This window comes from Trachymyrmex septentrionalis, unplaced genomic scaffold (assembly GCF_001594115.1).
Source record: "Trachymyrmex septentrionalis isolate Tsep2-gDNA-1 unplaced genomic scaffold, Tsep1.0 scaffold87, whole genome shotgun sequence".
Lineage (NCBI taxonomy): Eukaryota > Metazoa > Arthropoda > Insecta > Hymenoptera > Formicidae > Trachymyrmex > Trachymyrmex septentrionalis.
In genome coordinates, this window is record NW_017306059.1 from 5,335,252 (window position 1) to 5,352,687 (window position 17,436).

Consider the following 17,436-nt stretch of genomic DNA (forward strand, 5'->3'; position numbering starts at 1 on the left):
AATTTTTCGTCTTTTTCAGCTCGTAATTTTTGGTATGTAAAAATTATCAAACTCATATAAACTTAAAAAATGTGATAAGCTTTTAAAAGTAGAGATTTCAAGCTTTAAAATCTTTTTTTTAAATTTGAATTTCATTCATTATTGACGAAGATATTGTATATACAACTTTAAGCTAAAAAATACGCGATGACTTTTTACTTAACCTAATATATATATATATATAAGTTAAAAGTTAAATAAAAAGTTAACTTTTTTACTTAATTTAGTTAATTTAAAATGAATTAATTTTTAACTTAACCTAGTTACTTCTAAACTTTAACAGGACTTCGTAAGGATGTCACATTTAGCTGGCAGGACGTTCACAGGACGTCCCGTGCTATTAGGGAACAATTTTTAATATAACTAGATTTATTTTATAAGTTATTAATTTTAACTTAATTTAATAAAAAAAAAACATTGACATACCAACTTTGATGTAATATAATCATTTTTCAGTTTCAGATGAAAAAGTGTTAAGTTTTGATAATATTGTACATTGGGCAACAAAATTAATGCAACACCTGTTTACTCTGCAAAAATAGGTAAATTTCAAGATATAATAACTTTGTCAAAAATTGTCGTATCGGGATGTTTAAATGGTTCTTTTGCTTCAACGTTGAATAACTCGATGAAAAAAAATCGTATGGAGCTTCGTAAAAAAGTAAATTAAAGGTAAAGATTCGCTCTTTCGAATGATGTAAATCGCATTTATATACAATTTTTATTCCACTCCGTGGAGCTTCGCAAATTTCATAAAAAATTTTGAGGTCTGATATATCTTCATTTATGTTTGTGTAACTTTATGAAATCTCCATGAGACCGTTTTTTTAAGTAGCGATCCGAAAAGTAGAGGTTTCTACTTGTAAAATGCTTTTTTAAACATCCCGATATGACAATTTTTGACGAAGTTACTGTATCTTAAAATTTGCCTATTTTTACAAAGTGAACAGATGTTGCGTTAATTTTGTTGCCTAGTGTATTTAGGTCAATATAATTGTCAAAGTAAAAAAAATAAACGATTTACATATGTAATCAAAATAAAAAAATTTTAATCCATGAAAAATACTAATGAAGATTATTTCGTAATTTTAAAAGTGAAACAGTAATAGTATAGGGAATCAAACTCGTATCTGTAAAACCGAAGTAATTTACATTAAAAAGAAAAAATTGCGATTTTAAATTGATTTATTTGGTGAAAAATTGATTTTTTTATTTTTCTAACTAAAAATGGGACTATTTTAAACCAAAATGTTTTTATAAAGAAATTTGACCGAGGCACTGAGTATCAGTGTGCGCACTGAATATCAGTGTGCTCCTCGCCCTGATGAAGTAAACGGCAAGGTTTAGGAAATATTAGCAATTTAAAATTATTTTTTATATTCTTTTATTCTCGTCTTAATTCTGGTCTTTTTGTCTGACTAACTTTAAATGCATTTGTTACTTAATGTCGCGACACTTCAATGTTCTGTTCGCTTTATTATCAGAGGTCATTCTCCCATGGAACAAAGAGAATAGATAATGCATAACATGATAATACACAAGTCAAGGATATATAAATTAATACATACCTTAATTAATTAATTAATTTACAGCATCGGTGTTCGTACATACAACATTAAATGACGCTTCTATATGGATATGATATATTAAACAATTTTTGTTTTAAGTGAACAATGTGGGTAAGCAATACGAGTATCCCATGTACGTCGGAGAAGTACCCGAGAAGGAACTATGGGACATTATCAATGTAAATGTGGGCGCCACTACGTTAATGACGCGGTTGGTTATCGGACAGATGCAAAAACGCAGACAAGGCGCGATTGTCAACGTGTCCTCCGGATCTGAGTTTCAGCCGTTGCCATTGATGACTGTATACGCCGCTACGAAAGCGTATGTGAAAAGTTTCTCCGATGCTCTCAGGGCAGAATACTCCAGATTCGGCGTAACTGTTCAACACCTGTCGCCTCTTTTCGTCAATACCAAAATGAACGCATTTAGCTCTAAGCTTCAGGTATCGAAACTATTATAATATTATATATACTGCAAACGTTAATTTTATATTTTAGTTTGCATTCATATTTTATATGAAAAAACCGGTTATTTTGAACAAAGAATATTTTCTTGATAATATTCTTAAAATGTACTTATTACAAATTCTAGTAAAACTATTATGTACTTAAAACAAGGATTCATCCTTTTTTAAGTACACGCACGCATGCATACACGCACGCACGCACGCATTATATATATAGAGTATCCTAAAATAATTGTCAAATATTTCATGGGCAGATAGAACGAACTAAACTGAGTCGAAAAATGCTCTACCATTTTGCAATTTTCGGAATAGTTAACAAGATTAATTACTAAAAATTTCCAAAAATTGGTCTTCAATAATTTTTTACTCAAATACTATCAATTTTACAGAAAAATTGTTTATTTTTATCTCATAAAATTCTAAGAATTTTTTCAGAATTTTTTATCAACTTTTTAGTACATTTTTTTATTTTTACAAACATGAAAAAATAATATTAAAAATTCTGAAAAAATTCTGAAAAAATTCTTAGAATTTTATGAGATAAAAATAAACAATTTTTGTCTTACAATTTTTCTGTAAAGTTGATAGTATTTGAGTAAAAAATTATTGAAGACTAATTTTCGGCAATTTTTAGTAATTAATATCTTGTTAACTATTCCAAAAATTGCAAAATAGTAGAGGACTTTTCGACTTAGTTCAACCCGCTATACCTGCCCATGAAATATTTGGCGATTATTTAGGAACACCCTGTATATATACATTAAGAATATACACAGGGTGTTTAGAAATTAGTGATAAATCTTTCGCATAGGGGCAGAATGGACTAAAGAGCAGAAAAGTCCTCTACCTCTTTACAATTGTCGCAATAATTAACGAGTTATTAACTTACGAAAATAACCAAATTTGCCCAGCTCATCGCTGTCGCTAGGCATGTTGTTTATAAGCAGCAATTATGTGCCTAGCGACGGCGAACACATGCCTTATCGCGCTGGGCAGTCCTATCCTGTAGCGCGCTTGCATTTGGCGGGCTGGGCGAATTTGGCTATTTTCATAAGTAAATAACTTGTTAACTATTATAACAATTGTAAAATAACAGAGGACTTTTCTTCTTAATTTAGTCCATTCTGCTCCTATGCATAAGACTATCACTAATTTCCAAACATCCTGTATATATACTTAAGTATATACCTATTGTATATATATTATAAAACTGAAAAAACAACTTTTTATATAATAAGCAAATCGAATTTAATTTTTTTTTAACATAAAATGTTAAATGTTTTATACATTAAAGGTCAATTATTATAGAAATCTACCGTTGGAAATCTGGTTTTCAATATCATTTTCATCATTCAAAAATCTATAAGAAACACCTTATGTGATATAAAATATTTTTTCTGCTATGAATCAATGTAATTATATATGTAAAATATGGTGATAAACAATAGCTGCAAAAAGTTTTAATGTTTTAACAATCAGTTTGAACGTTCTTCATAATTATTTTGTTTGTCTGACAAAATTATTTTTAAATTTATATTTATGTACTTAGCTAAAATTTTAAATCAGCAAAATCGTTCTTTTCATGTATTACTTCAAGCTTAGAATAATACGTTATTTTTATATAATAATTCTGTGTTTCCATGCGATTACTGAAAAATGTAGACATTTTATTTAAAACTACAGGTTTCAAGTATATTTGTACCTGATGCTACAACTTATGCAAGAAATGCTATTGCTACTCTGGGCAAAATGGACAGCAGTACTGGTTATTGGGCCCATAGTATTCAAAAGTTCATCACTCTAATGCCACCTGTATGGATTAGAATGAAAATCGGACAAATTATGAATGAAAGTTTCAGACAAGACTATTTCAAGCAACAAAGACAAAAGACATTGCAATAAGATATTTGAAATAAACAATTATTTTTTGAATATATTATATCGTACTGACGTAGAAACTAATTTTTAGCAATTTCTAATTATTATAAGTAATATAGAAAGAAGATACAGCGGGAGAGAAAAAGAGAGAGTGTACGCACGTGTGAATGCGAGAAAGAAAGAGAGAAAGAAAGAAATATAAACTAATAATATAATATAAGACTATGAACTACTCAAATTTATTATATAAATAAACTGATGATAAAAGTTAGATCGTCTAAATTAATTAAAAACTTGAGTACTAACTGCATTATAATATTCAGCGATATCACAAAGATTCTTGAAACAGTAGAACTTCGAAATGTAATCATTTGACGATTTAACTTTTATCGTCAGTTGTATAGGGAATATGAAGCGTGTATACATCTTTTTTATATTGAATTTATGATATCAATCTGTTGTAAATTTGAGGAGAAGTTCAAGGTATAATGCGATTATTATGCGACTTTTGAATCCGACTAACGTCAAGTTCCGATTTGAAGCTGCTTGTATCTAGGTCGTTTCCTGCAGTAATTCTTCTTACCAATATGCGAGTACATCTTTTTTTATATTTTATATTTTAATTTGTAAACATCTTGCGTAGTTATCTGTACCTTTTTAAAAATTATTATTAACATTGAAAATGACAATGATAGGGGTCGAAACGTCACGTCTGTTACAAAATTTTAGATTGTTGATATATTTATTTATATAATAAACTTGAGTGGTTCATAGCCCTTATATTATATTATTAATTTATTTAATTAGTTAAACTGTTATTCTTTATGGAAATATAACTTTTTTTATTATACTTGAATTTTATTTAGCAAAACTTCAACTCTCATTTCTTCCATAACTAATTTTTTCTATTCTAGATTAAGACTCCTTCTATCTTCCTTTTTTTTAATATTCTTATTCTAATAATGCTATTATGTAAACTAAAGTTGCAATACGCATGCAATTTTGATTAACTTGAAATAAATTAGTTAGTTTTTTTTTAATTAAAAATGATATCTCTGTGACTCTCGAATTTAACAATAATAATGTAAAGACATGTGAGAGTATAATAGAACGTATTCAATGTATATTTTCCTTACTAATAAGTATAAATTTCGAACGTTTTGACCCTTTTTTAAGTCTTTTTTAGCGAGACACGTTCATATAATTCAACGTGAGGACATCTCATCCTAGATAGAAGCCACTCCTGAATTAACCAAAGTGAAAATCCATCATTATTGTTGAAATTCTGTAATCTTCCTGTGATATTTCACGATAAGAAACGGGAGGGTCCCAGATGTGCACAAAAAAAGTCGGACACAGCAAATTGTCCAAATCGAACACAGAAGGGAACATACGACTTCTATCGAACACAATTTTAAATATTCCAATCGGACACAAATTGAAACGGACTCACGACAATCTCAATCGGACAGAAATTAAAACGGACGGTGATTATGGTCAGCACTGACTATTTAAAAAATCAATAAAATTAAGCTTATTCGGTGCGTTTTGACTCTTCCCCCCTCCCCTCCCACAAAGGGGCGCACGACTTCTATAATTGTACTGTTGTTGTTAAAGTTAAAAAATCTGTCGTATAAACAGTGGAGTGTATAGGCTAGTGCTTATTGATTCGGAGCGGCTACACCGCTTCGAACAAAAAAAAACATATCCTATCCGCTTGAAGCATAACCGCCTAGAAGTTACAGCGTAGACAGTGTCCGCTTGAAACATTCCTAACCCATAAAGACAGTAGAGTGTAAGAACAGTCTTTTTAGAGCGGTTTTTTTACTGTCTAGACTCCTAGCAAACGAGAATGGATTAAAATGGATTCAAATTTTTTTAATGCGTACTTTAAATCCATAAAAATAAATTGAATGGATTGAAATAGATTGGATTCGAGCTGACACTAGTTTAATATTCGAAAAAAAAAACATTCATATTTAAGAATTATAAATTTTATTCTTAAGACATTTATAATAATTATACCTGAAATGAATTACTTCAAATTGGTACTGAAAAAAACGCACCTTAGTGGGAATTGAACCTGGGACCTGGATTATAAATTTTCTGCGTTACCTACTACACTATTTCTTCAATTGATAAATGTTATTTATTCTCTATTTCAATTACAACCAGCTAAATTAATAACAAAATTATATAGATTTAATAAAAATATTATCATTTAACACAGATATAATAAAATATAAACATATTACATTACTATAAGACAACATTGGGTAAGTGTCAGATAACCTAATCTTACTTGGTCAATATCGCGCGCCGTGATTAGCCTAGGCTAATATTGTGTGTCCCTTTTAACTTGTGTCTGTTTCAATTTGTATCCGATTGGAATTGTGTCCGATGGAAGTTGTCGTTCCCTTCTACCTGTGTCCGATTGGGTCCATTGTGTGTCCGTTCAATTTGTGTCCGATTAGGACTGTGTCCTATTTGAACAGTCTACTGTATCCGATTATTTTTGTACGCATTTGAGATCCTCCCTAAGAAATAAATGCGAAACAAACTAAAATCTTAAATTAAAAGGAGTGATTCAATTGCACAGTGTAGTAATTGTCCACTGTGTCACAGCAACTACTAGGGAATTTTTTTTATTTTATTTTTTTCTAATGTTGTGATTGGCTTGTGCGCAATTGGTTCATGTGCAATTGCAAGATCGACTCTCAAATTAAGAGATGCAGACTATATTTACAAGATTTTGAATATGTCAAAGAACGAGCAGCACATATTTTACTTGACCACATATTAACATAGAATGATTGACTTATTCAACAAATCAAAATCTTGTGAATATAATCTGCATTTTTATTTATTCAAGGACACTTCTTCCTAATGTGATAAGCTATTTCCTATTTAATTTAAAATAGTTTGTTTCGCATCTGTTTCTTATCATAAAATATCACAGGATAGTTATAGAATTTCAACAATGGTGGATTTTCACTTTGGATCTGTCAATTCAGGAGGGATTTCCACCTAGAATGAGATTCACACATTGGATTGTATGAACGTGTCTCGCTGAAGAAGACTAAAAAAAAGAGTCGAAATTTATACTTATTAATAAGGAAAATATTCAATGAATACGTTCTATTAATCGCGTTATACTCTCACATGCCTTACATTATTTATTTTTGTTTACATTTTTCATCAATACTATAACGTCAATAGATAATTCAGCCAATGATTCAATTTATTAACACTGCGCCGAAAGGTAATTAATTAATAAAATAACCAATATTTAATTACTGTGGTTTTTGTAATAATTTTTAGTAATAAATTTTTTTTAAAGGACGCGGTAGCCTATCAATTTCCTTTTATAAATATATCTTTTCTGAAAATACGCAAAATGCTAAAACTTTTTTTTTACATTTTGTGTATGTATGTATACTGATCGATGAGATTTATAATTCGATTCCTTATCTACGATCGCTAATTTACTAACACTGATTTAACCATCAATTAATACAATACTTTGAATCGATAATGAGAGAAGAAAGAAAATTAAATTTCGTGTATCTTTGATTATCGCGCAAGACCACGCAAAATCATCAAAGTTTAGTAAACAAATGTGCATATTAGCGTGTTCCGAAACTTATCTCAAAAAAGCGTTTGAATTTTCCTACTGTGGATATATGTATTATCAGAGAGAAACCTGAGAGAAGATATGAGGGCCTTTTTCCAGTAACCGCAAAATGCCGCGCATTTCAATATAATTACATATTGTATTTCAAATTGTTGATATTGCAGTAAAATGTAAATTTGTTTTGCCAGTCCAAAACATCTAAATAAGATCATTAGATTAAAAAATGACATTATGTGACGTATAATACATAAACGTATGAAAGTGAAGTAATATCACACTTCAGTGGTCTTATTCTTGAAAAGTATCGCATATGAAAAACTAGGGAAATGCTATAATATACGTTACAAATACTATAATACATCTCTAGATTTTCGCGATACTTTTCAAGAATTGGGGCCCTAGGTTATGTTCCAAAATTCAACTCTGTCAACTCGAGTATCATTTTATCCTTGTTAGTCATCAAATGTTGAATAAAGATAAAGGATACTCGAAGTTGAGAAGAGTTAAGTTTTGGAACGCGCCTCTGAAAGTCTATAGTGTACATGACATAGGCCCGACCAGGATTGGAAACATATCATATCCTGTGTATCATAAGCCGGTATTTATAGTCGAATCTTATTTCAAGACCGTTTTAAGTAATATCTTAAGATGCTAATGCAGCCTTCTGATTGGTTCATGACTTCTTAAAACTGTACTTAAGACGATCTTAAATATAAGATCTGACTATGAATACCGGCCATACATACGTATTGTACGTATGATACTGGTCCTATTCTCAAAAAGTATCGCATACGAATAATTAGGGAAATATAGTATATGTTACATATACTATAGCATTTCTCTAGTTTTTCGTCCATGTATATGTATGACTTCTTTTCACGATTTTTTCTGCGATTTACGTCATTTTGGGCTTATTATATTGTAATTTTTTCAGATATTAACAAAATGAACTCACAAGAAATGTAAATGTAATAATATATGGGATCAATATAATTTTTTCATTATCAACGACATACTGTATTATTATTCATTCTACGAGTATCATGTATTGACGAACATTAAATATTAAGTCATTATCAATTTATTGGAAAAAATGTTTAGTAAGCATATGTATTAACTATTGAACAACATAATATTTAATATCACAAAAATAGCATTTAGCTGTGTCAACTTTTCTCTTCTCTTCAATCAACATAACCTTGCAAAATGGACAACAAAAGCAAAGCAAAATCTATCGTATATATTATTATGAAAATATTTAAAATAAACAGGACAATAGATTTACTTTGTTTTTGTAGAATCTACACAATGTTTGTTGTCTGCATACTACTACAAAAATTAGTAGCAAATACTTTAAAAAAACTATTCCAACATATTCTCTGGGTAATATATTATAATAGTTTTTTATTTATGGTATTTATTTTTGTTTATATATAATAAATTCGCACATGATTTCTAGCATGACTTGCATAGCTCTCTAACTCTAATATTATATCACATTCAACATTATTTAATTATTCATTATTTAATTTATATTTTTACATAAATAAAAAATAATATATCAAATAACCTCAAGCTACATTGCAAAACATCATCTCTGAGGAAAATTTTACTCGATATAAAATACGTTATATGTACGGTAATATATTTCGAGTAAAATATTTTGAAGAACATTTTTGAATGTAGCCCTAAGCAATTAATGCTTCTTTCTTAAATATAAATTATAAATAAGGAAAATTGCAGCTAAAGGGTGGGCCATCTATTGGTACGTTTTATAATACGTTATATAATAATTGGGGTGACCGAATGGCATACTGTAAGGCCAGTAGAGGGAGCCACATGAACGAAATCGTTTTTCATTCTTGACGCGGATACTTTTAGCTTCACAACAAAAAAAAAATTAATAAAAAATATCAATGTATGCTCATTTGATCGCATTTTTAAAAACGTACCAATAGATGGCCCACCCTGTATTATATATGATGTACGTTATATTATCTACATTATATTATATAAACGTATTACATATATACAATAAATTACATATTATATAAATTACTTTAATAAGATTAATTAAATATTTTGATAAGTATTTACTTTATATATGCCTTCAATCTGCTTAATAGGTTATGATACAGCGATTTTTTACTATATTAGTTGTTAGTAAATCCAAATGTGTCAATGCGACGTTTTCGTCACTTAAGAGGGGTCACATTAAAGTTTATGATTATTATCGTGAATAAACGATGAATATCATTACGTATTTATCGGTAGCAATGATATAGAATTGCACTTACCCGAAGTTTATCGACCGACGCATTTGGGCCTCAGCACAATAACGGTTACCTTTGGTGAAATTACAAATCGTTAACGGTAAGTGATATAATTACATCATGTAACTTTTCAAATATTTTAATACATGAGATATAAATTGTCAATGCATGTATAACGAAATAATATGTAACAAATTTCAAAATGATTAAAAAACATAACCTTATATATCGAGTTCTTCATATATTAATCGAATCAGTATATATGCAGTATATATGAAAAAATTTTTATTCATTTGCAATATTGTAATAATACAATTGTTAACAATTGTAACAATTGTGCATTGTTAACAACTGTATTATTATAACATTGCAAATGAATAAAAATTTTCGTATATATACTGATTCGATTATTATACGAAGAACTCGATATATAAGGTTATGTTTTTTAATCATTTTGAAATTTGTTATTTCGTTACACATGCATTGACAATTTATATCTCATGTATTAAAATATTTGAAAAGTTACATGATGTAATTATGCGCGACTCGGTTACGATCATTATTGTGTTGAGGCCCTTTAATGAAATCGACAACTGTAAAGAAAGTTACAGAATCGTACCTCTGGAAACAGTGGAAACGAACCGCGCGGGAAAGCGACGAGGAGTGGGGTCACGATGGCGTGGGAGAAAGTCACATGACCCGATCGAAATCCGAGTGGAACTCGACGGCGCCGACGCTCACTCCCTATCCATGAGGCTCGTAAGGAAGACGTTTGGATTATCTCTACGTTCCAGAATACGAGCGAGATGATGCTGTAGTTTAACGAAAGACTTGCACACGCAAGTGTGCTGACGCCCCTTAAGTCATCATGCGGTGAGTAGTACAAAATTATTTGTCTCATTGGGATATTTCGCATAAGATTCGGGTTTCTTGTACCTGCTACGAGGTTCGTTGGCCATCTTGTGAGTCATAGTCATCACATCGAATATGAATTGTCACGATAGAAATGGCCATACCACGCTATATTACGAGACATTTTACATCTTTCTGTTGTCCAATCGCGCATTACGTTAATACGCTGTAAATGTTCGCGATCCGTGCACGTCCGATCTTGCCAAAAAATGTTGCAAAACAATAATCTCATATTGCGTCATGATGCTTTCTACATCCGATATGTAACCGTTAGTTGATTTCTCAGCGTAATCTGCATACAAAAAAAAATCAGCTTTCGTTAAGATAAGCGAGAAATAATCATTCGAGATTTCCAGTGGTTCGAAAATTAGATTTTTGTTACTGTCCGTCATCTGGGTGTAAATTCAATTTGCAAAACTTGTGAAAAAATCTATATATATATAATTAAAAATATAGAATTTTAATTGTATATACGAAAAAAAAAATTTACATTTTATTTAATATTAAAATTATCAACGATTAATTTCTACCACTTAAATATATATGTACATACATATCTGTATAGATTTGTTCTTTGTAATTGAGTTAATTTGCATTTGCTGTACACATGACGTCACAAATGCCTCAAAACATGAAGTTGTACGGAGAAGGAATGAGAAGGCATATTAAAGCATTTTGTAAGGCCATGTGTATGTATGTAAAATAGATATAGGTATATTTAAAGTGTGACAAAAGAAGATGCTTCTGATAACTCAAGTTCGAGTTCCACATTTCTCCAAATTTGATTTTTTTCTAAAACAATGAGAAAAATTATTTTTTATGTCTTCTCATTATTATTTTTAGTACACTAACAAGTAATTTCACAAAGGAAAGAAGAATGTATAAACATGAACATATTTCATATAATATATAATTACATATATTTATGCATGTTTATGTATGTTTATACATATTTATGCATGAAAAGTTTTTTATTGGGAAATTAAATAATGATAATTAAATGTTTTCGATTTACAGTAATAATAACGATAATTTTACATGATTGTAACTTTAAGTAAATTTAAATCTTAGTATAAATGAATAAAAGCATATTACATCTCACAATTTGTAAAATTTTGCGAAATTACCTTTTATTGTTTCTCCAATTTCATTGCTACTAGCTAATTCAATTTCACTCATGGCATATAAAACAATGTTGAGTTGTTATGAATTATGAAGGTATTAAGTAATCATCATATTTTTCAATCTTAATGAAATTAACTTGAACTTGAGTTACAGAAGCATCTATAAGATGAAAGTTAAGGACTTTTATTTTCACACTAGATTGCATTAGAATTCTTTGTCACTTTTACCAAATGTCAAACATATGCCTATGTCACTTTAAGTAGTGTACATAAAAGTATACATTAGTTCAGCTACAGAAAACAGACCTGAATGTCTGGTTTCTTATTATCTCATTAATTTGTGGTTAGGTTTAATCCAATGTTTCATCCAATGGACTTCATCCATAACATCATCATAGATAAAGGTCATTAGATAAAACATCAGGTTAAATCTAAGTTAACCATAAGTTAAACAGATAATGAAAAATCGGAACTTAGTGTTATCTAGTGCAGAGACAAAGAACAAGACAAAAATCAGACAATTATTTAAAAATATAACTATAAAAATGAAATTTGTTCGAGATTTTTTGAGCCTACACTTACTTATAGGTTAAAAATGGACAAGCAAGAGAAATGATTTTTTTTTTGTTATTTATATTCTTTTCTTCTCACTATTTGTTCGTTTCTTTGATTTGTTATTAACATGGAAATCATTTATTTTTCAGTGCCAATATGGCGTTCATTACTAGCTACGTCGCTAAGCCGACCAAAATTTCTTTTCATCGTTCTTTAAAACCCCTCGGTTGGATTCGCATCGAAAATGTCATCCAGTCAGGACCAGGAGATGTGGCTATGGAAGTACGAGCCGGTGTCCCGCAGTGGGACACCGTCATTAGAAATTGATAATGATTGGCCTTTATTTGATGATCATTCTGTAGAAATTCCTAACGATACTGCGGAAGCTGTTATGTATGAAGACCATCCTTCCCGTGCACAAGTGGCAAAACAGCTTTTAGAAAAATTAGACGAATGGATTAAAGAAGGTAAATATATTATTTTTGTTTCTTGTTGTCTATTTAATAGCGAATTCGATTGGACGTAGTAGACAAAACAACTTTGCAAAGTATCAAATTCTGGTTTTCAGGAAACTTATTTATAACTAAACATATAGGTCACATAAATAGATGAATTTAGAAAATTTATTTGGTATGGAAAACAGTTTTGGTATTGGATAAACTGTTTTAAGGAATAAAATTATCTTTTATGGATAAAGCGGTTTTTGGATTTTTTTGATAATATCTCTAAAATATCCATTGAAATATCAAAAAATGTGTGTTATATGCACCAGAGTGCATTAGTGTGTCCAACCGAATTTACTATAAAATATACATAATTGTGTGTATAAATCGATGACGATATTTATATCAGCGATAAATATTACAACGAGCGATAAAAACTGGTAATTTAATGATATTCTATTTGTTTTACATGGAATAAAAAACTGAGCATGTATATATCTTAAAATTTGGAATATTTGTGTGCGAATATACATATGTAAAATTTTGTTCTTCTAGAATATACTTGACATACAAAAATACAATTTTAAAAATCTTGTATGAATATAGACTTATCTACGTATGCTCTTATCTAAGAACAGGGAAAAGTTAAGTCGGAATTACAAATCAGAATGTAAAGCAGAAACAGTAATTGTACATATGAAAATAAGCAGGAAATTAAATATTATATTAAATATTATAAATATTACTTTTTTTCTTAATGATATTAAAAATATGAATATCATAATATGAGGTAATAAAATACAAGAATACATTACAAATTTAGAAATGTAACTTCTAATCTTGGATCATTCTGATTCTTGATTGACGTGATTTTATAAATAAGATGTACATCTTATATATTTCACTGATATGAGATGTATATCTATATTATATAATTGAATAATTCACTGATATGACACTCAAGTATTTTTGCTAAATTTTTCATTAGTGAATTAAGTTTTCATGACGTTTTCACAAAATATTTATCATGAAATTTGAAGTTTATTTTTGTTGAGTGAAGTAAAATTGCTATTTTAAAAAATGAATATATTTGTATAGTATGTAATGTTAATTTAACATTAAATATTTTAGTAATTAGAAATTAATAAACTTTTATTAATACAGTAATTTAGTAACAAAACTTGCTCAAATTTAATCTCCAATTTGATTAGAGAAAATTTATTATTAATTTAACATACTCGTATTAAGAATACGATACTTAACTAAAGATATTCAATCCTGGTTTGTTTGTCAAATTTTTGGAAAATTTCGTTGAAACATGTTTAATATTTTAAAGTAAAATTAACCAAATTTACATTTCTGGCAAATTAATTTTTTTACTGTTACTATCACAAACATTGATATGGATATTGTATGTCGCAAAAAGTATAGCCCACTAAACGAATGTCGTTCGATTGAAATAGTTAAAGGGAAATTCTCAAATTTTATTCTGTAATTTTTCAAAAATCTATGACGCTTATCATAACATCTAATAATTTAAATGTTATAAAATAATTGCATGGTTACTTACTAACTAGTTTTATGGTAACATTAAAAAGTGGAGCTTGTTTGCATAATCTTTAACATAATCATAGCATGTTATACTTGCTCCGGGAAAAAAAAATTCATGTCCGGAGTCGAATCACAGAGATCCTTCTGTTTATACAATCACAATTTTCACACATTATCATATCTGTGAATGATAAGAAATCTCAATCGTATCGCTCGCATTTTAAATGACATTGTTATAAATAAGCGATTTAACAGAGAGAATCACCGAGTAGCACGGCGTCACGAACCTCGGGATCCCTCTAGGGATACCAGTATTCTCGATATTCCAGAGAAGCGAGATGCAAAAAAAACTGCTTTATGCTTTCGAGTGATATTTCGCAATATCCGCGTGCGCAAATATGATCGAGCGGCGAACCATGGTAAAGGACACGAGACGCGCGTGAATGCGCATTAACAAGAATCGCCTACTTTTCGCATTTTTCCATACTGCGCAAAAAAAAAAGTGAAAACTGGTATTTTCGTTCGATTTCGTATCCCCCTGTCGCTTTCATTCTTTCCCACTAGTACCGTTCAGCACACAACACGCAGAACAAACAAACGCGCGCACGCGTGTCTACTCTTTTTCTCTTTCTTACGCTCTTTGTCGCTCCTCTCCTTTTTTTTCTTATAAAAGAGAGTGGGACAAACTGGTTAACCTCTACGCGAATGGCTTCGGTCTTATAGACGATGATAGGGGGGTGGTGGCAGTGTCAGTAACGAGATTGAGAGGAGGGAATAGAGGCGACAGAGGGGAAAGTCCAAAGAAGCAGGAGCGGTTTCTCGCCAGTGTACAGGCCATCGAAGTCCAATTTGCACGATCGCCATTCGCCGATCCGTCGCGCTACATCAGTGCTTAATAAACCGTCGTCTACGGAGACTACAACATCTTTATCTCTTATCAGTGTCTTCTGCACATCATTGTCTGATATCTCGACTGCCGCTTATCGATCTCTGCAAAAACAGAGATCTCTTTCCCTGTTCTCAAGATCTCTTATCAGTTTTCCCGCGCGAATCGCCGGAAAATTCCACGGAGAGCAGAACGTCAGGTTTTCTCACGTTCCTTGTAGTACGTATCTCGTAGCATCACCAAGAAGAAAACGAAGAAAGAAGAAGCGGTGAACAGCCCGCACACCTGATAAGAAATAAAAAGCTGCTGTGAAATCGCCGGAAGTGTGCCATCGGACGCCTCGTCAACGCAAACACGTGGATGCGCGTCGTTCTGCGCAAAATACCACCTCGCATCGTGTTTTGAGAGCAGCAAGACTGTCAGAATCTCTGACCTGTTCACTGATACAGGGACAACAGGATATCAAGCGAGTTTGTCGAGCATCGTCGTACGGAGGAAACACAGGACGAACTACAGTGAAACATCTGTGGAGATAGATCTGAAATCCGGCAACGATTTAACCCTTTACTGATCCGCCGGAAGTTTACGGCAGCGACATTTGTTTGTTAGTGCATGGGCACAACCGCACGCGGGTGCCCTGAAAGGAACGGTGGCTTGGCGCCGGTAATCCTACGAGACTGGCATCATTAAAGTTGATCCGTGAAAACGATCCGTCGTCTCGATGGTGGAGCGTGCTAATGTTATATAATAGCATGCAGTTCGCATATCGGTACACGTGGAACCGAGAGATCATCGTCAACTCCCAGAAGCTCGTGAAAAGACGTTGAATATCGAACGATTTGTTGCGATTATACGTGGGAGGATCGCACGTTCTTCTACGTCTTCGTACGAGCTGCGGCACGCTACGTTGGCGCTACTGAAAGAACGATCGTATTGGAACCACCGGCCCTTCCCAACCAGTTACACCAGATACGTACTCCCACCTGATCTCTCTCCTCCCATCCCTTTAACAAGGAAAACATCAAACCACGCGCAATTACCATGGCTGCCTTATGTTACAGCGGTAGGTTTCCTTTTCCTCTCCCCCTTTGTTCTATTTGCCCCCACCTGACGAATGCTCCGAATTACTCCAAGTCGAGGCATAATACAGAATTTATTATCTAGGCGGAGTAGGAGATAGAAATGTGTTATCACATTACATGTAGACATATTGGTACTGTGTTAATTTTATCGTTAATTACACCTATTGCATAGTGCATTCCGTTATTTAAACGTAAAAATAATATTGTTTAGTCATTAAAATGCGCAATTCAAAAAAAGATATTTTTTGTCATGTTAAAACAATGTTTAAATGTTTGTATTGTGGGATTTAAAAATGTAGAGGGAAAATACTCGAGATAAAACGAACGATGACTTGTTATTCAAGATATAGGTATATATTTTGTTTTGCAAGTAAATACGAAAAGTGTCCGTAGCAACTCCGTGATTTCGGTGTTTGCTTTTTAAGATTTTTTCTATTTGGTAATACGACTGTTATTCTTTGTTTCTCAAGGAATGTCGAGAAAGATAGAACGATTTATGTCGATCTGTATCACTAATGCTTATTTCTACCAATGTACATTAATATTTAATCTTGATTCGACTTACTCTTTGTCTCTTTTAATTCTTAGAATTAGAAAAATATATAGAGTTAATTGAATCAAGTTTAAAATAATGTCTAAGATATACAGGGTGGGCCATCTATTGGTACGTTTTTAAAAATGCGATCAAATGAGCATACATTGATATTTTTTATTAATTTTTTTTTTGTTGTGAAGCTAAAAGTATCCGCGTCAAGAATGAAAAACGATTTCGTTCATGTGGCTCCCTCTACTGGCCTTACAGTATGCCATTCGGTCACCCCAATTATTAATGACATTTTGGACTACCTCGGCGCCAATTTCACTCAAAACAGTCGTAATATTGTTTTTCAAAGCTGGAATTGTCTCTGGATTATCCGCATAACATCGGTCTTTAACGGCACCCCACAGGAAAAAGTCCAGCGGTGTCAAATCGCAGCTACGCGCAGGCCAATTGACATCTCCTGAACGGCTGATTATGCGGTTG

At 31.3% G+C, this 17,436-nt stretch overlaps 3 protein-coding genes across 6 annotated transcripts in view; 2 read left to right on the forward strand and 1 right to left on the reverse strand.

The window, feature by feature from the left end:
• Positions 1–4,036, forward strand: part of LOC108755403 (inactive hydroxysteroid dehydrogenase-like protein 1) — a 21,099-nt gene extending 17,063 nt beyond the window's left edge. For all 3 annotated transcript variants that reach the window (XM_018498368.1, XM_018498367.1, XM_018498366.1), the window contains 2 exons: positions 1,707–2,050; positions 3,758–4,036. In XM_018498368.1, coding sequence (XP_018353870.1) covers positions 1,707–2,050; positions 3,758–3,976 — 563 coding nt within the window. In that variant the 3' untranslated portion in view covers positions 3,977–4,036. The remainder of the gene's footprint in view (positions 1–1,706; positions 2,051–3,757) is intronic.
• Positions 1–9,903, reverse strand: part of LOC108755402 (carbohydrate sulfotransferase 11-like) — a 30,747-nt gene extending 20,844 nt beyond the window's left edge. Inside the window, exon 1 of the mRNA XM_018498365.1 lies at positions 9,884–9,903. The gene's annotated coding sequence lies outside the window, so the exon portion shown is untranslated. The remainder of the gene's footprint in view (positions 1–9,883) is intronic.
• Positions 9,904–10,571: 668 nt separating this feature from the next.
• Positions 10,572–17,436, forward strand: part of LOC108755401 (activating transcription factor of chaperone) — an 11,628-nt gene continuing 4,763 nt past the window's right edge. The window contains exons 1-2 of one of the 2 annotated variants that reach the window (XM_018498362.1): positions 10,572–10,732; positions 12,600–12,917. In XM_018498362.1, the coding sequence (XP_018353864.1) occupies positions 12,695–12,917 (223 nt within the window). In that variant the 5' untranslated portion in view covers positions 10,572–10,732; positions 12,600–12,694. Of the gene's footprint in view, positions 10,733–12,599; positions 12,918–15,268; positions 16,394–17,436 lie in introns of those variants that run through there. The other variant, XM_018498363.1, reaches the window with a different exon arrangement.